This window comes from Lethenteron reissneri, chromosome 47 (assembly GCF_015708825.2).
Source record: "Lethenteron reissneri isolate LAM-NWPU_2019-01 chromosome 47, ASM1570882v1, whole genome shotgun sequence".
In the NCBI taxonomy this organism is placed as follows: domain Eukaryota; kingdom Metazoa; phylum Chordata; class Hyperoartia; order Petromyzontiformes; family Petromyzontidae; genus Lethenteron; species Lethenteron reissneri.
The window spans coordinates 10,802,534-10,828,423 of NC_083825.1; the positions used below are offsets into that span (position 1 = coordinate 10,802,534).

General features: G+C 53.4%; 1 protein-coding gene across 8 annotated transcripts in view; it reads right to left on the reverse strand.

Annotated features, from left to right (window-relative positions):
- Positions 1-25,890, reverse strand: part of LOC133354557 (mucin-19-like) — a 246,981-nt gene that overhangs the window by 9,564 nt on the left and 211,527 nt on the right. For all 8 annotated transcript variants that reach the window (XM_061571483.1, XM_061571484.1, XM_061571489.1 and 5 more), the window contains 7 exons: positions 24,806-24,955; positions 19,407-19,575; positions 16,078-16,272; positions 10,829-10,966; positions 9,664-10,326; positions 8,224-8,398; positions 5,905-6,023 (listed from right to left, as the gene is read on the reverse strand). In XM_061571483.1, coding sequence (XP_061427467.1) covers positions 5,905-6,023; positions 8,224-8,398; positions 9,664-10,326; positions 10,829-10,966; positions 16,078-16,272; positions 19,407-19,575; positions 24,806-24,955 — 1,609 coding nt within the window. The remainder of the gene's footprint in view (positions 1-5,904; positions 6,024-8,223; positions 8,399-9,663; positions 10,327-10,828; positions 10,967-16,077; positions 16,273-19,406; positions 19,576-24,805; positions 24,956-25,890) is intronic.

Here is a 25,890-nt window from a genome sequence, read left to right on the forward strand (position 1 = left end):
GTGCGACGACGATCGTCTCTCACCGTCCGCTAGACGTTGCTGAACATCCCGTACAAGGCCGTTATCAAATTTCGTCCATTGGAACGATTGTGCGCACAAAGACAAAGCTCCCCCCGCGTAGCCACACAGACATGCTGGGGCAAGGGTTGTCAGCGAGCACCCGTTAAGGGTGGCAGCATCACATGAAGGAGTGGCATCGTCAGCATCACCGCCCGGCAGTCCCTGCCCCCGGAGTGCTGATGCTGTACAGCATCATATCCTACACGAGAATCAAAATCTTCATTTATCCTGGAGAAATCCAATGAGCTACGAAGCTCTTTTTCACTGATGTCCAGTCGGAGCGGGTCAGAAAGTAAAAACAAAATAAATAAACAATAGGGGTGCCAAGTATAGGATAGGTAAAGAAATGACGATAAATACACAAAATACAACTAAACTATTTTGATTTCACCAGGTAAAGCCCACTGAACTACACACAGCTTGAATGCGTACCAGATATATATGTACGCACATCAACTAAAACTAAAATGTTATTTTATTTATCCAGTAAGGCCCACTGAGCAATGCAGCTCCTTTTTCTGAAGCAACCAGGCCACAAGTGATACCTCAACGAAGTGGCTTATCACGTGGAGATTTATAGCAGCCACATGATCGTATACAAGGCCCAGTTCTCCGATGGGATTTCCACCACTGGTTTAGGACCGAGAGTGATGATGGGAGCCTCCCCCCATTGCTCGCTTGCAAGGCGAGAGAAGACACTTTGAGCGTGCCTGTTGGGATGGTGTGTGTGTGTGAGCCAGCGTGTGTGTGTGTGTGCGCGTGTGGCCGTATGTGTGTGTGTGAGCCAGCGTGTGTGTGTGAGCCAGAGTGTGTGTGTGAGCCAGAGTGTGTGTGTGTGTGTAGCCGCTGTATGTGTGTGTGAGCCAGCGTGTGTGTGTGTGAGCCAGCGTGTGTGTGTGTGAGCCAGCGTGTGTGTGTGTGTCCGTGTGTGTGTGGCCGCTGTGTGTGTGTGTGTGAGCCAGTGTGTGTGTGTGTCCGTGTGTGTGTGTGTGTCCGTGTGTGTGTGTGTGGCCGTGTGTGTGTGTGTGAGCCAGCGTGTGTGTGTGTGAGCCAGAGTGTGTGTGTGTGTCCGTGTGTGTGTGTGTCCGTGTGTGTGTGTCGTGTGTGTGTGTGAGCCAGTGTGTGTGTGTGTGTGTCCGTGTGTGTGTGTGAGCCAGCGTGTGTGTGTGTGGCCGTGTGTGTGTGTGAGCCAGTGTGTGTGTGTGTGTCCGTGTGTGTGTGTGTCCGTGTGTGTGTGTGGCCGTGTGTGTGTGTGTGTCCTCGTGTGTGTGTGAGCCAGCGTGTGTGTGTGTGGCCGTGTGTGTGTGTGAGCCAGTGTGTGTGTGTGTGTCCGTGTGTGTGTCCGTGTGTGTGTGTGTGTCCGTGTGTGTGTGTGTGTCCGTGTGTGTGTGTCCGTGTGTGTGTGTGTCCGTGTGTGTGTGTCCGTGTGTGTGTATGTGTCCGTGTGTGTGTGTGTGTCCGTGTGTGTGTGTGTGGCCGTGTGTGTGTGTCCGTGTGTGTGTGTGTGTCCGTGTGTGTGTGGCCGTGTGTGTGAGTGTGGCCGTGTGTGTGTGTGTGGCCGTGTGTGTGTGTGTGGCAGTGTGTGTGTGTGTGTGGCCGTGTGTGTGTGTGTCCGTGTGTGTGTGTGTGTCCGTGTGTGTGTCCGTGTGTGTGTGTGGCCGCTGGGTGGTGCTAGGCACACACTCGTGTCTCCGAGCTGGATAACCGCAAACGTAAAAAAAAACTAATTTCATTCACCAATGAAGGAGGGGCACTGCTGCTGCTGCTGCCGGTTTTTGTTCTACCTCAATGCAAACCCCACTCACACCGTTCATTAGCTCACAGTGGGTATTCAAGAGGCAACCCGAGTGAATTTCCCCGCACGTGCGGCGTGAAAGCCGTCCCTCGATCTTGTCGACTCCCGTTGTTTCGCCCCGTGCCCTTTCTCCATGAGCATCAGCAAGGCGCTGACCCCCGCACTATAATAGAGGACTCGTTTTAGGTTTTAATCAATCTATCAGGGGGATCCGAGAACCAGGGGCTCAGGTTTAAATGGCACCGGTGTTAAGCATCATGGTCAGGGATCAAACTCTGCGTGAAACCGGTCTCTGCTGGCATTATTGTCTTTGAAACCATGTGTTTAGTCAGTCTGTTGTCCAAAGCGCCACATCAGAGTCTGGTATGTTAATCTATCGTCTGAAGACCCCACCAGAGACTTGGCAAGTCTGTCTCCACATATAGACAGCCTTCCCCCTATATATGGACAAAAAAAAGGCCAGACACACACGCATACATACTTGTATATGTGTGCGTGCGCGAGCGTGAATAGTGAGCCAGGAATGTGGAGTGCCACAGAGACAGGAAGTGGTTGGGGAGGACACCGAGAGTGGGGTGAGGGGGTCTCCCTGAGGCCTCCCTGAGGCCCACGAGGATCAACGGGGGAGGGCGGGCATGGGGTAGGTGGGCACCCAGGCGGTTATTGACGGCGTCTGCTCCGCCCCGCTCACAGACGCCGGCGAGCTATTTTAACCTCTGACCTGTCCGACATTGGCACAACCCGGGGGGGAGGCTAAGGCCACGGAAATCAGTCGAATTAGGCTAAGAAGTGCATGGTAGTACATTAAAATAACGTTGTAATTGTGAATTAAAATGTTAAGGTTACGTTGCGCTGCGAGCATCAATTCCCAGACCGGATCGGCCTCTCATCCCACCCCCCCCCCCCCCTCCAGGGGAAGAATAAAACGAGTGCCACTTAACAGAAGTCATTGTGGGGAGTCAACTGTGACCGTCCTACAGAAGGACCGGCCCGTTGAAATATGACCACAGATGTTCCACAACCGGCTGGCTCTGGGCCACTTCCATGTCCATTTGAGTCCGAATCAAAAAATTCCTCACCCGGTTTTTGCATATTTAATATCCTCGCTTTCCAAGATCAGAGTCCACCGAGATTTGTTATTGCTTTTGCAATAAAAGCCTTGGACAGCAGTACTGGCGCAGTAACAGATATTTTTAATCAACTGCTACTTTTTATCCTTAAGTTGATGTTCTAAATTGGCTTATGCTTCCGACATATAATGGCCTGATGTCCAGCCACCGGCACGCTTTGGGTAACTCCCCGTAAGACATCACCGGCGGCTGCGGGAAGTCAACCATTGGCTCGGCGGTCGCGGCGATCGCTAGGGCCACGCATTTCCCGTAACAAAACACAGCGAGACGTCCGATGACGGACAGAAGCCAGGCTCAAGAAAACCTCCGGGTTTATTCCCCCGCGTCCCAAACGTCTCGCCCGTACCCTTCACAAACCCTGTTCGCCAAGACCCCGTCCGAGTTTAATTTCAAACAGTCTGATGGATCTCTGACACCAAAGCTCTCGCTGGCCAAACCGTACCAAAGCTAGCATTGCTTCCCAAGACAAAGATGCCCCCCGTATAGATTTCACAGACTGTTGGGGTAAGCGTTGTTCACGAGCACCGATGAAGGTGGCAAACACTACGCCCAGCTGCCTTTGTCTCCTAAGTGGAGATGTTTATACACCGCACCAGGTACTCATTTGAGGCTGAGTGGACCTTGGGGAGGCCCAGAACCGGTTCAGATAATCATGACTGGTGTTGACCGAGAGTAGGAATTGAACCCGGGTTGCTCGGTTCATAGCACGGCGCGCTAACCGTTTCATTACCGCTCCCCACAATATACACTGTGTGTGCGCGTACATGCACACGCGCGAACATGCACATGCACGCGTGTACGCATATGCACATACACACAAGCGTGCGCACGCACACACACACGCCGGAATTTGTATTTAGACATTCCGCAAGGGTGACCTCCAACTCCAGCAGCTGTGCTGAATGGAAATGTTTGATTCGATTCGATGTGATCCTTGCCAATGTAATGTTATTTTAACACCCGCTGCAGATAAAAATAAATAATGAGCGAGTCATCCCTGGAAGCTTTCTCTCCGGTGAATGATCCTCCTCACTTCCATTGATGTATTTAATGCAGGACTCTTGCAGCTCAGTGGCAATTGTTATTAAATTACCTTGGTTGGGCGTTAGTTTCAATCCGATGGTTGGGGTTAAAAGACGGCATTACCACATAATGGCTTCGTTTAGCAAATCGAAATTGTGGTGGTCGCGGTCAAACGTCAGCACCAGGGGGAGGGGAAGGTGGCTGAACATTTTACGCTGCTGCCAACATCGTCCCCCCCCCCCCCCCCATGCGTCGCGTGTGCCTAAAAGAGGCGCTCACAAACAGCACTCGTCTAGACGGTCCGGAATGGCGCTACGGTGGCGAGATGTTAACTACCTCGCCTGGCATACAGGAGGTCATGGGTTGATTCATACCTGCTGTATATTTGGAGTTTGCGTGTCTCTCTCCTCGTGGTAACGTGCATTTTTCTCCGGGTCCTCCAGTTATTCCCTCCATATTTAGAATGAACATCACTCATTTAAGATAATTTGGCGGCTGTAAATTTCCACGTGATAAGCCACTTCGTTGAGCTATCATTTGTGGCCAGGTCACTTCTAAAAAAGTGCTACACGGCGCAGTGGCCCTTACCTGGTAATAATAAAAAATAGTTGAGTTTCAGTTTAGTTGAAAGGGAAACTGAATTTGTGGAGTCTGCGTGTCATGAAGCGGTCTGCTGTGGGGTGACAGTGCCGTGCCACGCGGTCAGCGTGGCGCAGCGTCGCTTGCTGAGGTGCTTTACGATTTTGTACAACGCGGGATGGTGTGGGCATGGGGGGCGTACCGTAGAGTAACGCGGGGTGCAGGGTGGCACGGGATGGCATGACATATCTATGGGTGTCTCTGTGAGTCTGAATAGGTCTCTATGGGTGTCTGAGTCTCAATGTGTTTCTCTGTGGGTCTCTGTCAGTCTCTATTGGTCTCTATGGGTGTCTCAGGGTCTCTGAGTATGGCTCTCTGTATGTTTTTGTGGGTCTGTTTTTTGTCCTTCCCCCGCACCTCCGATTAGCACGGCTGGCTACGTACGGTGCGAAAGAAGTTCAGTGTGCAAACATACATATGGCATAGCATGATTGACGCTGCGTGGCTAGATGCGTTTTTGTTTTCTCATGGCTGATGTGGAAGTACCGCAACAAACGTAATTGCATCAGGCGTAGCGGAGAGCTAAACGTGGCAGGGTCTGGCACAGTGCAGGGGAGAAGAGCCTTGAGTGATGTGCTGGATTTTAGCGCTGCATGGGACTTTGTAGCACAGTATAGGGAGGGCAGCATCGTATAGGGTGGCATGGTGTGGCACGCCGTCACGGTGCGGCACGGCGTAGCGCAGTCTGGCTCAGTGCGGTGCTGCAGGGTGGTGCTGCAGGGTGGTGCTGCAGGGTGGTGCTGCAGGGTGGTGCTGCAGGGTGGTGCTGCAGGGTGGTGCTGCAGGGTGGTGCTGCAGGGTGGTGCTGCAGGGTGGTGCTGCAGGGTGGTGCGGCGCTCTAGAGCTTAGGCCTGGTGACGTACGCCATGGTGTAGTTTGGCGAGCCGCGATTTCACGAGATTCGCAGCACAATCCGGCAGCGTGTGGTGTGCCGCTCCGTGTCGCTGGCCTGGTGTGGCATTGTGGCGTGGTGTGGCATCGTTTGGCATGGTGAGGCAGTGTGGCACCATCTGGCACGGTGTGGCAGTGTGGCACGGTGGGGCAGTGTGGCACGGTGTGGCAGTGTGGTGCAGTGTGGCACCATGTGGCACGGTGTGGCAGTGTGGTGCAATGTGGCACAGTGTGGCACCACATGGCACGGTGTGGCACAGTATGGCACGCTATGGCATAGCGTGACGTGGTGTGACGTGGTGTGGCGCGGTGTGGCACGGTGAGGCACGGTGAGGCACGGTGAGGCACGGTGTGGCGCCGACTTACTGGGCTGTGGCGTGGGCCAGGCGTGCCGCGATAGGAGGTGCGGCGAGTCCGGGTCGGACGAGGCGACGCTGTCCCCGCCGTGGTCGCCGGTGGCGTCGCCCCGAGCCCGCGGGCCCGGCCTGTGGGAGGAGGAAGCAGCCAAGCCACGGTCAAAGTCTCACATGGAGATCACGGGGGGGGGGGGGGGGGGGGGGGTCACGATTCGGTATTTCCACCTTTTTTTTCTTAATATAAAAACAAACATGAACGTATATATTTTACGTTACTAAGCATACACATTCTAAGTGCACAGCTCCATCTCCGTTGCACCCCCCCACCTCCCCTGTGGCTGCCACTCCATCCTTAAGCTCGACCGCCGTGACGTGTCCTGGCCGAGCCCGCTCAACTTATCTCGTGCAACTTTTATTCCAACCGGGAGCTCGCTCAGAACGCATGGGGGGGAGGGGGGCAATTGATTCGCGTGTTGGCATCAAACCCAATTTGCGTCAACATCTGGCACAAAATTCCGTCCGAGTTGCCGCAATTTTCTGCCTCTGTGGTCGTTTCGATGCCAACCACAACAACAACAACGAGAAAAAATAATAATGGAAAAAAACTTTTCCACCGCGTCTCCTCCGGACGGGGGATCTGGGACACATGCACGCGTAGGGAGCGCGCGATGCGGAGCAATCACCGGTGGGCACCGCCGAGCGAGTGTCCCTGCCAGCGCACGCGTTGTCAAGGCGGTGCGTGTTCCTATGCACTGGGCCAATGTTTGCGCGTGTGTGTGTGTGTCCGTGTGTTACGGTTACGGGGAGCGGTAGAGTGTTGTGGTTAGTGCGCTGCGAGTTCGATTCCCGCACATGGCCTAAACATGTGATGATCTGAACCGGTCCCGGGCCTCCCCTAAGTCGATTCAGCCTCAAATTAGTACCTGGTGTGGTGTGCAAACATCGCCGCTGGGGAGAAATAGGCGGTCGGCCATGGTGCTGGCTACCCACCCTGTCGTGTGCCATGCCGGTCTTCTGAGGCGCTCGCTAACAGCACTTGCCCCAACACACTGTTAAGGCTATATGGGGGATTTTTGTCTTCGTATTAAGTCCCTGCGTACCCCCTTTGTGAAAAGCACATGAAGGTGGGACTTGCGCGCCCCGGTGCGCAAGTCCCACCGACACTTTGTCTATGCGTGCAGTGCGTGGTCCCCCGATGCACCGAGTGTTTGAATTAAGGCTGCGACTCGGTGGATCCACCCCCCCGGCGAGAACGTCGACATCGCGGGGTCCCTCTGCACCGGCGTGAGCTAGTGTGCGTGCATGCGTGTGTGCGTGCGTGTGTGCGAGATTAAGGCTACGTCCCCGATTCACCCCACCACCACCACTACCATGCTCCGCAATGGACTGCATCGCACGGCAGGCGTGCGGCTCGTCTGCTACGCCAAGAGACGATTGATGACGGCTCGCAGAGCGACGGCAGTCACCAATCCCTGACCGCGCACCGCAGAGTTACGCCGCTGCTCACTTAAGAGCATTCTCCGACGGTGCAATTTCAGACATTCTCCTCGAGGTGAACTCCTGAAGCCGTCCCCCCGTTGGCTCGCTCGCCAACCTCGACACGAATGTAGAAATGCCGGCCCATCAACTCCCCACCGTATGGTAGAAGACGTCCTCCCCACCCCTGCCGCCATTGCAACTGCAAGCCACCTCCTTATGCCTCTTCTCTAACGACTACCACGGTGATCGTTCCCATGAATCTCACTCCTTAATTCCTCCACCCAAGTCGAGGACTGTCTGAGCAGGCCGCTTCGTCTCATCCACCCTGTATGTCACCTCACTTCTTTTTCCGCTTTCTTCACTCGGGCGGCTCCACTTTGGATCCCCCGTCCAGCGTCTCCTCTCTCTCCATGTTCGCATCGTAGGGCGCCACGGTGGCGAGATGTTAACTACCTCGCCTGGTATACAGGAGCTCATGGGTTCGACCCTTACCCTAACGCCAGTGGATTTGGAGTTTGCATGTTCTGCCGTGGTCGCGTGGATTGTTCTCTGGGTCCTCCGTTTTTTTCTTCCACATTTATAATCAACATCACACGTTTAGAGTATTGGGCTGCTATACACTATAAGCCACTTCATTGAGATATCCTTTGTGGCCAGGTCGCCACTGAAAAAGAGCTACCTAGCTCAGTGGGCCTTACCTGGTAGAATAAAAAATAGTTTACGGTTTTAGTTTCTAGTAACCTTGCTCGATTCACCTTTCGAGACCGCCGTTTGTTGCTGGCCGCATGGCACTGCGGCCCCGGCGGCCGCCATCACAAACCGAGTGCACGAGGGGGGGGGGGGGGCGCACCTGATGGCGTCGGTGGCGGCGTGCGCATCCCCGTGCGACCCGCCCAGCGCCAGCTCCGCCAGCGGGGAGAAGTCCAGGCTGGCCGAGCTGTTGCTGCAGCGGTCGCCGCTGTCGTAGCCGGACTCGATCCGCAGCAGAGGCCCGTTGAGCCAGTCCCGCTCCTCCTCGACGCTCTCTGCGCACGCGGGCGGGCACGGCGTTGGTCGCACGCGGTCACACCAGTGAGCGAGCGAGCGTTCACCCCCTCGCACGCACATGTTCTTTTGGTAACATGCACGCACACTCTTTTAGTAACACGCAGCAGCAGCGGTGCATGCATAAACCAACACAGCTCACGCCCGCTGCGATTGCAACGCGCATAGCAGCGACAGCTTCATTAGGGGTATTGCAAGAGTGTTGAGCGAGCAGCGAGCGAGCATCATCACCGCTCCCTCCCCCGCGTCTCTGCCACGTCACAAGGAGGGCGCACGATTGATGCCTGAATGCGAAATGTGACGCTGCACTGCACTCTCTTGTCACTCTACTGGCAAGATTTCCAATGAAAACGGTGCACATGGAGCCTTGCTATCGAACGCCGTCAGCGGACGTAGAACCTTGAGGCCAATTGTGTCAGCGAGCGCCTCTGAAGGCGAGTGGGCGGCACACGGGAGACCTGAGTTCAGACACCAACGCTGCAGATGGTAGCTCGATGTATGTATGCCTGGCTGGGCATTAAGCCTCAGCTGCCGGAATAATGCATTTCACGTGCACTCTCAGCAACATAGCGAGCACAGACACTCCGACACGTGCACACACACACACACGCACACACACACACACACGCATGCATTCCACACTTAGTGTTGTCCACCGTAGGGATAGGAGCTGTTATAGCAAGCACCTATTAAGGTCGGCACTCGGCTCCGCACAAGAGGGGGTTGGAGTGACATGGCTGGCACCATCCAGGGTCACCGTTGTCTCCTCATCACCGATGCGAGCCGTGCAGTTCACCGGGGTTCGTACTGCATTGGCGCTAATCACTATGCCGCTAATCACTGTGCCATCCGCTACCCCGCCCCCACACCGAGATCGTCGTCTTCGAACAAAGACAAAGATTCCCCCTATAGCCTTAACAGACCGTTGGGGCAAGTGCTATTAGCGAACGCCTATGAAGCCCGGCACGGCACACGAGGGGGGTGGGGTGGCCGGCACCACGCCCGGCCGCCTTTATCTACCCAGTGATGTTTACACACCACACCAGGCAGAGTCAACCTAGGGGAGACCCACAACCAATATTCACCACTGTTATTGGTCGTGAGAGGTACTCAATCTGGGGAAGGCTCAGGACCGGTTCAGATAATCACCACACCGCTGTTGTCCGTGAGCGGGAATGGAACTCGGGTCGCCGGGTTCGTAGCGAAGCGCGCTCACCGCCACGCGCGCGCATCCTTGAAAACGTACTTTCCCCCGCTTTCGGGAGCTTGCCGTCGGCGTGCGGAGCCTTCCTCGCTCTGTCCGGCTGCTCCGTCTTCCCAACCACAGCGCCGTCAGTTGGACCCCCTCCACCGCCCGCGCCACTTCCTCCTCCTCCGCCGCCGCCGCCGCCCCCTCCGACCGAGACTCCACCACCGCTCCCGCCGCTGCTCGCTCCGCTGCTGCTGCTGCCGCTGCTTGCGGCGCCGACGGCTCCGCCGCCGCCGCCGCCGGGCCGCGCGGGACTGCCCGCGGGCGGCGCTGCTGCGCCGCCGCGCTTCTCGCGCCGCTCGCAGAACACGCTGTCCACGTTGAGCGCCTCGCGGTTGGGCCGCCAGCCCCGCACGCCGCGCTGGGGCTTGGCCTCCGCCGATCCGGACCGCGACTCCGTCTTGGCGTCGCCGCCGCCGCTTCCGCGCCGCCGCGGCTCTTTGTCGGCGCAGCCCGCGGGAGGCTTCGGCGCGGAGGGCGCGGCGGTTGGCAGGGCCGACGCCGGATCTGCCGCGGTACCGGAGCGGTGGCCGCCGCTGTCTTTGCGGGGTGGCTCCTGCGGCTGCTGCTGCTGCTGCTGCTGCTTGGTTTCCTGCTTTGGCTTCTGTTTGGCGTCGTCCGACTTCTGCCGGGAACGCGACTTCTCCTTCAGAGCCTCCCCTGATTGCGGGAGAACGGGAGAGGTGGTAGGATGAGAATGGAGCGGCGAGCGAAGCCGAGAGCGAAATGGAGAAAATATCACCTGTTGCGAGCGGCGGAGCTTGACACTAACGGTATGGCACATGCAGGAGGCCACTGCCCCATACTCGTTTGAGTTTGCGGACCGACTTCGACTCTGGTGGTTATTATACACGAACCTCTCAACAGTTGAGTCAAAGAATCTCCCTGCTCAACCCACACCGAGGTATTGCTCATCTCCATCGGTGTCCCCCTAAACCAATGCTGCATATTCCCCACTCCCACGGTAGGGTTCACCAGCACAGGCCAAACATGCAATCAACCACGAGATAACCTTCGTCACGTCGCACGTGACATCACCCCGAATCTCCCGTCTACGGCAGTGGCCCCCTCCCTCCGTCCGCCCCCCGTCACCCCACCCCCCGCCACCACCCCCCCCCCCCGCACCCCCCCCCCCGCACCCCCCCCCCCGCACCCCCCGTACCGTCGCTGTGGTAGCCGGACTGCGGCGCCGGGTCACCGTCTCTGCCGACGCGCGCCGGCCTGCTCTGGCTGCGCTTCTTCTCGGCGCTGCCCCCCTTGCTGTTGCGCTGCTGCCGGTTCCGCTCGTGCGATGGGGATTCTGCACCCGGCCACAGCAGAGACCCCGCGGTGCGCCTGAGCAGCTGGTACCGTACGGTAAGTTCACAACGCCGACGCATCAGAGCGTCACGCAGATGGTTTAGCGTGCGAATACTTGAGGTCGATGGTTTAGAGTGCCGATGGTTTAGGTCGATGGTTTAGAGTGCCGATGGTTTAGAGTGTCGATGGTTTAGAGTGTCGATGGTTTAGAGTGTCGATGGTTTAGAGTGTCGATGGTTTAGAGTGCCGATGGTTTAGGTCGATGGTTTAGAGTGTCGATGGTTTAGAGTGTCGATGGTTTAGAGTGTCGATGGTTTAGAGTGCCGATGGTTTAGAGTGTCGATGGTTTAGAGTGTCGATGGTTTAGAGTGTCGATGGTTTAGAGTGTCGATGGTTTAGGTCGATGGTTTAGAGTGCCGATGGTTTAGAGTGTCGATGGTTTAGAGTGTCGATGGTTTAGAGTGCCGATGGTTTAGAGTGTCGATGGTTTAGAGTGTCGATGGTTTAGAGTGTCGATGGTTTAGAGTGTCGATGGTTGAGAGTGTCGATGGTTTAGAGTGTCGATGGTTTAGAGTGCCGATGGTTTAGAGTGTCGATGGTTTAGAGTGCCGATGGTTTAGAGTGTCGATGGTTTAGAGTGTCGATGGTTTAGAGTGTCGATGGTTGAGAGTGTCGATGGTTTAGAGTGTCGATGGTTTAGAGTGCCGATGGTTGAGAGTGTCGATGGTTTAGAGTGTCGATGGTTGAGAGTGTCGATGGTTGAGAGTGTCGATGGTTTAGAGTGTCGATGGTTTAGAGTGTCGATGGTTTAGAGTGTCGATGGTTTAGAGTGTCGATGGTTGAGAGTGTCGATGGTTTAGAGTGTCGATGGTTTAGAGTGTCGATGGTTTAGAGTGTCAATGGTTTAGAGTGTCGATGGTTTAGAGTGCCGATGGTTTAGGTCGATGGTTTAGAGTGTCAATGGTTTAGAGTGTCGATGGTTTAGAGTGTCGATGGTTGAGAGTGTCGATGGTTTAGAGTGCCGATGGTTTAGGTCGATGGTTTAGAGTGTCAATGGTTTAGAGTGTCGATGGTTTAGAGTGCCGATGGTTTAGAGTGTCGATGGTTTAGAGTGTCGATGGTTTAGAGTGCCGATGGTTTAGAGTGTCGATGGTTTAGAGTGTCGATGGTTTAGAGTGTCGATGGTTTAGGTCGATGGTTTAGAGTGTCGATGGTTTAGAGTGTCAATGGTTTAGAGTGTCGATGGTTTAGAGTGTCGATGGTTGAGAGTGTCGATGGTTTAGAGTGCCGATGGTTTAGGTCGATGGTTTAGAGTGTCAATGGTTTAGAGTGTCGATGGTTTAGAGTGTCGATGGTTTAGAGTGTCGATGGTTTAGAGTGTCGATGGTTTAGAGTGTCGATGGTTTAGAGTGCCGATGGTTTAGGTCGATGGTTTAGAGTGCCGATGGTTTAGAGTGTCGATGGTTTAGAGTGCCGATGGTTTAGGTCGATGGTTTAGAGTGCCGATGGTTTAGGTCGATGGTTTAGAGTGCCGATGGTTTAGAGTGTCGATGGTTTAGAGTGTCGATGGTTTAGAGTGTCGATGGTTTAGAGTGCCGATGGTTTAGGTCGATGGTTTAGAGTGTCGATGGTTTAGAGTGTCGATGGTTTAGAGTGTCGATGGTTTAGAGTGTCGATGGTTTAGAGTGCCGATGGTTTAGGTCGATGGTTTAGAGTGTCGATGGTTTAGAGTGTCGATGGTTTAGAGTGCCGATGGTTTAGGTCGATGGTTTAGAGTGTCGATGGTTTAGAGTGTCGATGGTTTAGAGTGTCGATGGTTTAGAGTGCCGATGGTTTAGGTCGATGGTTTAGAGTGTCGATGGTTTAGAGTGTCGATGGTTTAGAGTGTCGATGGTTTAGAGTGTCGATGGTTTAGAGTGTCGATGGTTTAGAGTGTCGATGGTTTAGAGTGTCGATGGTTTAGAGTGCCGATGGTTTAGGTCGATGGTTTAGAGTGTCGATGGTTTAGAGTGTCGATGGTTTAGAGTGTCGATGGTTTAGAGTGTCGATGGTTTAGAGTGTCGATGGTTTAGAGTGTCGATGGTTTAGAGTGCCGATGGTTTAGGTCGATGGTTTAGAGTGTCGATGGTTTAGAGTGTCGATGGTTTAGAGTGCCGATGGTTTAGAGTGCCGATGGTTTAGAGTGTCGATGGTTTAGAGTGTCGATGGTTTAGAGTGTCGATGGTTTAGAGTGTCGATGGTTTAGAGTGCCGATGGTTTAGGTCGATGGTTTAGAGTGCCGATGGTTTAGAGTGCCGATGGTTTAGAGTGTCGATGGTTTAGAGTGCCGATGGTTTAGAGTGTCGATGGTTTAGAGTGCCGATGGTTTAGAGTGTCGATGGTTTAGAGTGCCGATGGTTTAGAGTGCCGATGGTTTAGAGTGTCGATGGTTTAGAGTGCCGATGGTTTAGAGTGTCGATGGTTTAGAGTGTCGATGGTTTAGAGTGCCGATGGTTTAGAGTGTCGATGGTTTAGAGTGCCGATGGTTTAGAGTGTCGATGGTTTAGAGTGCCGATGGTTTAGAGTGTCGATGGTTGAGAGTGTCGATGGTTTAGAGTGTCGATGGTTTAGAGTGTCGATGGTTTAGAGTGTCGATGGTTTAGAGTGCCGATGGTTTAGAGTGCCGATGGTTTAGAGTGTCGATGGTTGAGAGTGTCGATGGTTTAGAGTGTCGATGGTTTAGAGTGCCGATGGTTTAGAGTGTCGATGGTTGAGAGTGTCGATGGTTTAGAGTGTCGATGGTTTAGAGTGTCGATGGTTTAGAGTGTCGATGGTTTAGAGTGCCGATGGTTTAGAGTGTCGATGGTTTAGAGTGTCGATGGTTGAGAGTGTCGATGGTTTAGAGTGTCGATGGTTTAGAGTGTCGATGGTTTAGAGTGTCGATGGTTTAGAGTGTCGATGGTTGAGAGTGTCGATGGTTTAGAGTGTCGATGGTTGAGAGTGTCGATGGTTTAGAGTGTCGATGGTTTAGAGTGCCGATGGTTTAGAGTGTCGATGGTTTAGAGTGTCGATGGTTTAGAGTGTCGATGGTTTAGAGTGTCGATGGTTTAGAGTGTCGATGGTTTAGAGTGTCGATGGTTTAGAGTGTCGATGGTTTAGAGTGTCGATGGTTTAGAGTGTCGATGGTTTAGAGTGTCGATGGTTTAGAGTGTCGATGGTTTAGAGTGTCGATGGTTTAGAGTGTCGATGGTTTAGAGTGTCGATGGTTTAGAGTGTCGATGGTTTAGAGTGTCGATGGTTTAGAGTGTCGATGGTTGAGAGTGTCGATGGTTTAGAGTGTCGATGGTTGAGAGTGTCGATGGTTTAGAGTGTCGATGGTTTAGAGTGCCGATGGATGTCGATGGTTTAGAGTGTCGATGGTTTAGAGTGTCGATGGTTTAGAGTGTCGATGGTTTAGAGTGTCGATGGTTTAGAGTGTCGATGGTTTAGAGTGTCGATGGTTTAGAGTGTCGATGGTTTAGAGTGTCGATGGTTTAGAGTGTCGATGGTTTAGAGTGTCGATGGTTTAGAGTGTCGATGGTTTAGAGTGTCGATGGTTTAGAGTGTCGATGGTTTAGAGTGTCGATGGTTTAGAGTGTCAATGGTTTAGAGTGTCGATGGTTGAGAGTGTCGATGGTTTAGAGTGTCGATGGTTTAGAGTGTCGATGGTTTAGAGTGTCGATGGTTTAGAGTGTCGATGGTTTAGAGTGTCGATGGTTGAGAGTGTCGATGGTTTAGAGTGTCGATGGTTGAGAGTGTCGATGGTTGAGAGTGTCGATGGTTTAGAGTGTCGATGGTTTAGAGTGTCGATGGTTGAGAGTGTCGATGGTTTAGAGTGTCGATGGTTTAGAGTGTCGATGGTTGAGAGTGTCGATGGTTGAGAGTGTCAATGGTTTAGAGTGTCGATGGTTGAGAGTGTCGATGGTTGAGAGTGTCGATGGTTTAGAGTGTCGATGGTTTAGAGTGTCGATGGTTGAGAGTGTCGATGGTTTAGAGTGTCGATGGTTTAGAGTGTCGATGGTTGAGAGTGTCGATGGTTGAGAGTGTCGATGGTTTAGAGTGTCGATGGTTGAGAGTGTCGATGGTTTAGAGTGTCGATGGTTTAGAGTGTCGATGGTTTAGAGTGTCGATGGTTGAGAGTGTCGATGGTTGAGAGTGTCGATGGTTTAGAGTGTCGATGGTTTAGAGTGTCGATGGTTTAGAGTGTCGATGGTTTAGAGTGTCAATGGTTTAGAGTGTCGATGGTTTAGAGTGTCGATGGTTTAGAGTGTCGATGGTTTAGAGTGTCGATGGTTTAGAGTGTCGATGGTTTAGAGTGTCGATGGTTGAGAGTGTCGATGGTTTAGAGTGTCGATGGTTTAGAGTGTCGATGGTTGAGAGTGTCGATGGTTTAGAGTGTCGATGGTTTAGAGTGTCGATGGTTGAGAGTGTCGATGGTTTAGAGTGTCGATGGTTTAGAGTGTCGATGGTTTAGAGTGTCGATGGTTTAGAGTGTCGATGGTTTAGAGTGTCGATGGTTTAGAGTGTCGATGGTTTAGAGTGTCGATGGTTTAGAGTGTCGATGGTTTAGAGTGTCGATGGTTTAGTGTCGATGGTTTAGAGTGTCGATGGTTTAGAGTGTCGATGGTTTAGTGTCGATGGTTTAGAGTGTCGATGGTTTAGAGTGTCGATGGTTGAGAGTGTCGATGGTTTAGAGTGTCGATGGTTTAGAGTGTCGATGGTTTAGAGTGTCGATGGTTGAGAGTGTCGATGGTTTAGAGTGTCGATGGTTTAGAGTGTCGATGGTTTAGAGTGTCGATGGTTGAGAGTGTCGATGGTTTAGAGTGTCGATGGTTGAGAGTGTCGATGGTTTAGAGTGTCAATGGTTTAGAGTGTCGTGGTTGAGAGTGTCGATGGTTTAGAGTGTCGATGGTTGAGAGTGTCGATGGTTTAGAGTGTCAATGGTTTAGAGTGTCGATGGTTTAGAGTGTCGATGGTTTAGGGTGTCGATGGTTGAGAGTGCCGATGATTTAGTGTGCTGATGGTTGAGGAGCATCCATGGAGCAGAATCCCGTCAGGACACAGTGCCGATGGGTAACAGTGCTCGGGTTTTACCGGCGGCTTTGCTGCTGCCGCTGCCGCTCCCGGCGGCGGCGCTCGTGGCAGCGACGCCAGCGACGGCGTGCGGCACGTCGTGCCCCGCGTTGTGGATGACCGTGGTCTGCGAGTCGGACGAGTCCGAGTGCGGCTGCAGCAGGCACTCATTGGAGGAGTCCGTCTTGGAGTCGCTGGAGATGGACGGCTCTCGACCTGGACGGTCGCAAACGCGGAGGGGCTCAGCGCGGCGGAGCCGCTCGGTGGAGGAGCTCGCCGCCGGCACGGAGATGACCCGGCACGGGGGCGGCGCTGCCTCGCAAGAGACGGGCCACCGATTGCTAAGCTTGGAAACTATTGCGTCTGTCCATCAGGGTACACACAAGGCACGCCTTACGTAACGAGTACGGAGAGTCCGTATTTTTCCCCGCGCTCAAGCAATGCTGCTGAAATTGTGCATTCTCAGAAGGCTACGTGGCTGATGGATGTGTAAAAAGTATGTCCGAGGGTGTCAGTACGTCTGTGCGTGTCAGTAAGTCTGTGAGTGTCGGTAAGTCTGAGCGTGTCGGTAAGTCTGAGTGTGTCGATACGTCTAAACGCTCACGCAAGAGGTACACACTCGGTCCCTGAACCGAGTTGATAATCAATGGATTTGCATTCAACTTTTGAGCCGTGGATTACTGTAAAGTCACGTAGGTAGAAAATAATAGATCACGACGTTTCGATCGCAACACAAGGGACCGTTATCAGGTGAGACAATCACAGCAGGCAAACTGCTGAAGCAGGCGAGAGAGCTGCCGTGACAAGAGGCTATATAGATCGGGCACGTGGGCGGGGCTAGAGATGGGAGAGCGAGGTGGGGGCAGCAAGATCGGCGGCGACCGGAGCGCTCGCCAGGGGGAGAGAGGGGGGGCAGAGCAAGATCGGCGGCAGGGGGCGAGTGGGACAAGGGGGGAGAGGGAGCTGCCGCGGCAGCAGTAAGTGATCGGCGGCAGGGGGGGAGGGGGGGCAAAGATAATCGCTGGTAGGGGGAGAGAGAGAGAGGCTGTGTTAGTGAATGTGGCTCAGAGTCGAGAATAGCTGTTAACATCGGCAGGCAGGAAGGGGGACATCACCACCAGTTTCGACTTAAAAAAACGGTTAATAACGTCCTTCCAATGATTGCTCAGTTTGTATCCCTCTTCTCGGTTGAAATTGTGTCTGTGGTTATATATCTGGATGGCTTCATGGACAACTCTTTGAAGGTAGCCCAAAGGTTTGCAGAGTACCTTGGTCTCGGAAAAAACAATTTCGTGTGAGCCCACCGCGTTAAAACAGTGATCCGCCACGGCAAAGGTATTGATCCTGCCCTGTTTCAGATCTGCCTTGTGTTCGCGGACACGGTCCGAGACATGTCGTTTCGTTTCCTCAATGTAACTGCTGCCGCAGCCACAACTTAGTTTGTAGACACCAGGGTATTGCATATCAGGAATCATATTCTTCACAGATGGGATCAAATCACGGATTTGATCCCCCCCCCTCTCTCACCCCCCTGCCGCCGATCACTTACTGCTGCCGCGGCAGCTCCCTCTCCCCCCTTGTCCCACTCGCCCCCTGCCGCCGATTTTGCTCTGCCCCCCCCTCTCTCCCCCTGGCGAGCGCTCCGGTCGCCACCGATCTTGCTGCCCCCACCTCGCTCTCCCATCTCTAGCCCCGCCCACGTGCCCGACCTATATAGCCTCTTGTCACGGCAGCTCTCTCGCCTGCTTCAGCAGTTTCCCTGCTGTGATTGTCTCACCTGATAACAGTCGCTTGTGTTGCGATTGAAACGTCGTGATCTATTATTTTCTACCTACGTGACTTTACCTGAAGAACCAAAGAGTATGGATTCCTGCAGTCACGAAAGCTTCAAATCCACATGGATTATTGTGTTTCACGAGGATCAATTTTGATCCGTGGATAATCCATTTGAGGGATAATTGGAATTGTGGCACGGGCGTGTGTGTGTGTGTATGTGTAGGTGTTTACGTGTGTGTGTGTGTAGGTGTTTACGTGTGTGTGTGTAGGTGTTTACGTGTGTGTGTGTGTAGGTGTTTACGTGTGTGTGTGTATGTGTAGGTGTTTACGTGTGTGTGTGTATGTGTAGGTGTTTACGTGTGTGTGTGTGTATGTGTAGGTGTTTACGTGTGCGTCCGCGGGCATATTGCCCGACACGCGCCCTGGCACCTCCCGTCGCTGCGACGGACGGAGTGCCCAGCAGCTGCTTGCTGCAATTCTGGTTCTTATTTTTGTGGCTTCTCACGTGGGAGACGAATCTGATCACGTGGGAGACGAGTCTGATCCGTAAGACTGAGAATACAGTTCTGCAAGTGTTGCGCGCAGCCAACCTTACTAATCGGAGATGCGGGTTACCTACACATACGTCTGTATATATTCATATGTATGTGCATATATATACATTTTTATAATTATATATTCAATAATTGTATTATACATCATAATATATAATACAATTACATAATATTACTGAATTATGTAATTACATGGGTTTTTTGTCCACGTGATGTGTATATACTTATGATATAATTATTAGCGATGCACTTAAAACATGCGTGCGTGCATCGTGCACGGGGGCTCCTGAAGCTACTGGGGCAGCTGGCGGCACCAGCCCTCCAGCGACAGCAGCGGGAGGAGGGAGGCACGGGAGGACCGCTCACCCCAGCGCCTGGTGCCTCGGACACAGCAAAGCCGGCACGGCGGGGGCTCAAGTCCGTTAACTCAGAACATCTGGATCTGTCCCACGTCCTCCTGCCAGCGCGTCTCGTGCCCTCAAGCTGTACACTAAGCTGGCACAAGTGCCCAGGTGATGTCATCATTACTTAATGGTGAATTGCAACAGCAGCTGCTGCTGCGTTGTACATATAAATATTGAAATGTACGGAGAGCGCGTATTTTTTCCTGCGCTCAAGCAATGCTGCTGAAATTGTGCACTCCCAGAAGGCCACGTGGCTGATGGGATGTGTAAAAAGTATGTCCGATGGTGCCAGTACCTCTCCGCGTGTCGGTCGGTCTGTGAGTGTCGGTACGTCTGCGCGTGTCGGTAAGTCTGTGAGTGTCGGTACGTCTGTGAGTGTCGGCAAGTCTGCGCGTGTCTGTACGTCTGCGCGTGTCGGTAAGTCTCAGCGTGTCGGTAAGTCTCAGCGTGTTGGTACATCTGCGCGTGTCGGCAAGTCTGTGCGTGTCGGCAAGTCTGTGCGTGTCGGCAAGTCTGTGCATGTCGGCAAGTCTGTGCGTGTCGGTAAGTCTGTGCATGTCGGCAAGTCTGAGCGTGTCGGCAAGTCTGTGCGTGTCGGCATGCACGGTGCCCGCACCAGAGTCCACGCTGCCGAAGCGCTGCCGGCTGGGCCCCAGCCACATGGTCTCGGTGGGGGCCTCGGACGTGGACACGGGGCAACCCTTGGGGTCTGCGTAGAGCAGCAGCAGGGGCTGGTAGTGGTTCCTGATGCACTTGGACACCACCTCCTTCCACTTGGAGCCGACCTGCAGCAGGCAGTTCACGTCAGCCAGCGCTCGGAGTAATGCAGTCAGGGCGGCCGATGACCCAGCACTCTCGCCAGTTCACTTCAGTGTCTCACTCGCCAACGTTCAGTCGCCATCTCTTTATCTCTCTTCTATCGCTGCTACCATGGTTACTGTTCCCCATGAACGTCACTCACCGATTCCTCCACCCAGACTGACCGCTTCGTCTCACCCATACCGTGTGTTTGTCCGCTGCAGGTCACGACATCACACTCCCTCGCTCACAACCCTGAAGTTTACAACGCTTCCCTTTCTGCTTCTTCCTTTGCACCGCTCAACTTTGTCTGTTTTTCCAAGCTCTAAATCATCTTGCCAAATTGACTACGATAATGAGCCAATAATGTCTGTGTGTCCCGCGCGAGACGTCACTCCACGTCGACCAGCCCCCCTCATTAATAATCATGAACAAGTGACGTCCTCCAAATGCACCCACCCCTCCATTAATAATAATTAGTGGGTGACGTCACTCCACATGGGGGGGCGAGGCGCCTCCTCCCCCCTCCTCGGCATCAACTTACAACCCTCACTACAAAGGCAGAACCCTCACGTCACGTGATCTCCGTAACGCTGTTGAGACATCAAAGTAAAAAGGACGTCGTGATGAACAAGGGATTATAACCTTTAAATGAAATAGGTCTGTGTCGCCGCGCCCTTACAAATTGCACACACATCAATGCAATGAATATCCCGGTGTGGTTTGCTTTTTGCTTGTAAATTTCAGATTTACTGCAATACACCCAGACGGGCAAAATAGAGATGTAACACTTCTACTACTACGGCTCTCATGGTGCTGTTTGCTTCTGGCCACTTTCACAGTCTCTGTACCCAACACCTTTGATTAGCACGGTTGGCTACGTACGGTGCTTGAAAGAAGTTCAACATACATACATAAATACGTGTGAACAACAACATCGCACCGCACCAGCATGGCACCGTGCCTCATTTAACTGATCACATCAACCTGCGGAATGACGTAACTCAATGGCGCGCAACGCAAAAGCTGCTCTCGCGTGACAACGGTGCTCATCCCACGCCGTCTGCACTGCGCTCGAATCGTTACGCGACGGTTCTGACCGCGTCCGTCCGGTGCTTGCCGAGCTGCATTGGCTTCCAGATGCCGAACGAATACATTGTAAGGTCGCGCTCATTGCACACAAAGTGCTTGCCACAATTGAACCACGATACCTCGCTGATCTCATCAAGGAGCATAAACCAACACGTGGACTCCGTTCATCCTTGCAGTAAGCAGCGGATTTTGGCTATTGCCATCGAACAAAGACGGTCACCGCATGGCGCGCTTTCAGTTGCGCTTCTGCGGCCGTCTGGAACGCTCTTCCTTCCGATATTAGGAAGCCAATGGAGCTGTGCACATTTAAATCATCATCTAGATTGAAAACTCATTTCTTTAGAACTGCTTTTTGTGTTTAGTTTGTTGTCCTTCCCCCATATCTCCAATTAGTACGGTTGGCTAAGTACAGTGCGAAAGAAGTTCAAGATACATTATCAATGCGACGACGATGCCAAAACCATCACAAGCAGCACCACTGACCTGTCACTCTGCACGTCACTCTGCATTCGCGTCGCCACACAATCACATCGCGCTGCATCGGAACATCGCTCCACGCCGCACCTGCGCCTCGTTTCACTCTCCCACTTGCACGCCCGCTGGCGAGCGCGACGTTGACGTACAGCCATCGCGCATCACGGCACGTGTCGGCGCTGCTCGCTATCGCCGCGCACACCACGCAACATCCCGCGCATCCCGCCAAGCGGTAAACGACGTCGCAGGCACGCAACGCCGCGGTGGAGGGGGGGGCGGCCTCGCAGCGCAGAGTCTGGAGTCCCCGGGGGGCTGGAGGGGAAAGGATTTCGAGTGGAATCCGGCGTCTTGCCAGGGCGTTGCGTTCACGCTCCGCCAATGCTTCACGACGTCGCACGCGCAGGCGCCTCACACCGTGTTCCCACAACCGCTCGAGAGGGGCTTCGGCTCTGGGCTCTCGTCAATCTCAACGGGGGATCCGCGTCGTTCTCGCCCGTAAATGGTGCAGACAAACGCATTGATTGGACGCGTACATCAAAGCATTCGCTGTGTTCACGAATACATAATCATCAACGCACTACATCAATTCACTCGCAACCGAGTATTTCCCAAGCACAAGCTCTCGCGTGAATGTTAAACGAACGTTAACATGTCACTATAAATATGACGTCCGGAATAGGCCCAACATCACAAGCAGAGCCCTCCCGAACAAGAATCTAGAGACTCTGTAAGGATTTCCTGGATAAAGGACAACATCATGCTGTTAGCAAGTAGCACCTATGAAGTATAGCACGGCACACGAGGTGGTGGGTGGCCAACACCACGCCCGGCCGCCGAGTGGCAAAGTTTACTGCACACCGCACCAGGTACTCATTTGAGGCCGAGTCAACCTAGGGACAGCCCAGGACCGGTTCAGATAATCGTCACTGATGTTGGCCGTGAGCAGGAATTGAACTCTGATTGCCGAGTTTGTAGTGCAGCGCGCTAAGCACTGCGCCACCACTCGACCCAAATATGGATGTACCAAAACCCGCCATTCGCCACTCAGTCACGGTGACGTCACCACTGTGCCTGTGCCAGGCCAGGTGCACTTTGAGGCCACGTGAAGTGTCCAAGGCTCGCTGACAGGATGTCTTGGGACAGACCCAGGTGCCGTGGGTTGGCTGACTAAAATGTCCAGTAGATGCACCGGCCGTACCCCCTACTGTGCCAACTCGCTGTAGTTTAGCCGCCGGGCGCTCCACTCGTTGTTGTGAGCGTCACTCCACTGCCCTCCGTTCTTGTTGGAGGGCGACTGCCTCCAACTGCTTAATAGCAGCATCCTTCACAAGCCACCTCCATGCACTTGTATACGCACACACACATACATGTGTAAAGATCACACAAGAGGTACACACTAGGTCCCTGAACCGAGTTTATAATCAATGGATTTGCGTTGAACTTTTGAGCCATGGATTATTGTGTTCCACGAGGATCAATTTCGATCCGTAGATAATCAAATTGAGGGATAATTGGAATTGTGGCGCCTGTGTGTGTGCGTGTGTATGTGTGTGCGTGTGTATGTGTGTGCGTGTGTGTGCGTGCGTGTGTACGTGTGTGTGTGGGTGCGTGTGTGCGCGTGTGTGGGTGCGTGTGTGTGCGTGCGTGCGCGTGCGTGCGTGCGTGCGTGCGCGTATGTGTGTGCATGCGTAGGTGTTTACGTGTGCATCCATGAGCGTATTGCGCGACTTGCGCCCTGCCAAGCAGCTGCTTGCTTCAATTCTGGTTCTTATTTTGTGGCTTCTCACGTGGGAGACGAGTCCGATCACGTGGGAGACGAATCCGATCACGTGGGAGACGACTCCGATCACGTGGGAGTAGAAATACTTATGATATAATTATTAGCGATGCACTTAAAACATGCGTGCGTGCATCGTGCACGGGGGCTCCTGAAGCTACTGGGGCAGCTGGCGGCACCAGCCCTCCAGCGACAGCAGCGGGAGGAGGGAGGCACGGGAGGACCGCTCACCGCAGCGCCTGGTGCCTCGGACACAGCAAAGCCGGCACGGCGGGGGCTCAAGTCCGTTAACTCAGAACATCTGGATCTGTCCCACGTCCTCCTGCCAGCGCGTCTCGTGCCCTCAAGCTGTACACTAAGCTGGCACAAGTGCCCAGGTGATGTCATCATTACTTAATGGTGAATTGCAACAGCTGCTGCTGCTGCTGTGTGTGTGTTGTACATATGTATATGGTAATGCAGTGTCGGTGTGTTACTGATTGGGCTTTGTAATTTCTTGTTTTAATAATGAATGGATAATCTCCAAAAGGCAAAGTTGTGATTATGTGTGTCTGTTCAACATGTTCAGCTACTTCCCGACATGCAACAAACTTGAAATTTGCCATGTGGGTACTTTCCAGAATGTACACCATGCACAAATGATTAAAATACACTTTTGTGTTTTGTTTGGGGGGGGGAGGTCAATAATGCATCTATTTTTTGCACGGCAAGTGAGCTGTGACGTCACATCTGTCACGTGACCCGCGCATGTGGAAGCGTAACGCATTGTGGTGTAGTGGTTAGCGCGCCGCGCTACGAACCCGGCGACCCGAGTTCGATTCCCGCTCACGGCCAACCCCTAGGTCGACTCAGCCTCAAACGAGTAACTGGTGTGGTGTGTGAACATTGCCAATGGGGAGACAAAGGCGGCCGGGCATGGTGAATCCAAGTCCCGGGCGAAGCCGGGTAGTAAAGCTAGTGTTTAATATTTCAGGGCACAGCACTGCACTTAACAATGTTTGGCGAAATGTTAACTCCCTCGCCTGGTATGCAGGATGTCGTGGGTTTAATCCCAAACGTGACACCTGCAAATTTTTGAATTTTCATGTTCTCCCTGTGGTCGCGTGGATTTCTCTCCTGGTTCTAGGATTTATCCCTCCACGTTAAGAATCAACAAATACATTTAGCGTATTCGGTTGCTATAAGCCACTTCGGTGAGCTATGATTTGTGGCCAGGTCGCTTCTGATAAAGAGCTGTATAGCTCAGCGGGCCTCACCTGGTAGAATAAAACTTACTTGCATTGTACTTGATGCACATACGAATATACTTGGTACGCATGCCAGCTGTGCGTAAAGCATGATGCATGTATCGTGCGCGTGCGTGGACGGCCGCACGTGCGTACCAACCAGCTGTGCTTCAGACCCCAGAGAGCAGGGGGTTAATAGATTCCCGACTGTGTGAATAGTTTCATCGCATCTGAGAATCGCACGGCCGGTACGGCCGTCCCCTCACCAAAGCCCACGTGAGCGGAGAAACGTTACCGATCGACTCGCCACCGCTGCGACAGGCTTTTGGCCTCGGCCTCCCCGAGGTCAACGCATGCATGTTGAACCTATTTCGCAAAGTATGTAGCCAACCGTGCTAATCAGAGGTGCGGGGGAAGGACAACAAACTAAACACAAAAAGCAGTTCTAAAGAAATGAGTTTTCAATCTAGACATAATAGTGCATAGCTCCAGTGGCTTCCTAATATCTGAAGGAAGAACGTTCCAGACGGCTGCAATCAGCAACTCACCGGCAAACCGGACCACCGGTTTGCTAATTGACCGCACGGAGGTGAGCTTTCCCGAAATGAAAACTATCCGCGGGGGTGGCAACAGCGGCGCCGGCGTTACCTCTTTGACCTCCGCGTCGTCGAAGTAGATCCACTTGCGCAGGCGCGTGTGGTAGAAGAAGGTGGAGTAGTGGTGGCCATAGTAGCACACCATGCCGACCAGCCACAGTTCCGTGCGTTTCGCCTTGTCGTCCGTCACGCGGTAAAACAGCTGCCGCGGCCGGGACGGAGAGTGAAGTTCGGGGGGGGGGGGGTGAGGGTGGGGGGGCGAGGGGGCAGGCACAGGGAGAAACGGCATAAAGGAGAAAGAGAGGGGGAGAGAGAAAAGGGAATTAACAAATGAGCGCTGGCTTTTAAAACGCCAGGGATGAATTAAAGGGCACTCTGCAATCAGCACGGATGACGTGGGGCCCGGGCTTCCGGGACACTTGCTCAACGGCGGTCGGCCCGGCGATCGACAGTCCTCGCGCGCTGTGACAGCCGCATTAAAGTGAATGCCTTGGCCACGGCTGATGCCAGCGCCGTGAAAAACCCGGCCTGGCTCATTTCGCTAATGGAGCCAGACGAGGATGGGTTATTAGAACAGATAACGGCGACAACCCAACGTTGTGAAATGATGTCCGCGATTCCCGAACGTTGGTCCAGTGAAAGCCACGCTGAGCGTCCAGGGTAACATCCCAGGATGACTCCCCCCCCCCCCCTCCTTGGAATGTTTGGCCAATTCCTTTTAAAGTGTATGTTTCTTGCGTGGGAAGGATCTCGAATGCCACGGAAGAAACCCCACGCGAAAGTGAGAGTAGCGCACGTCTGAACCCGCGGCACAGATGGCTCGACGGAAACCTTAGACGATGAATTTCATATAACCTCATTTATACCTCCTGTTTTGAATGACTGCAGCTCCATGAGTGTGGGTAAGCAGCAGTGGGTTGAAATAGCTCTCGAGGGGAATCACAATTTCACTGCAATAAACACCGGCGCTGTAATCTCACGTCACGCGGGGGCGCGGCGGAGGGGAGGGACTTTTCCCAGAAATGGGCGATTGTAGTAAAAAAAAAAAAACATTCCGCATTTCACTATGGGGACCTCATTTGCCAGTAAAAATATGATAATTGGTTCTTTACCCTTCTATCTGGCAACAAAACTGAC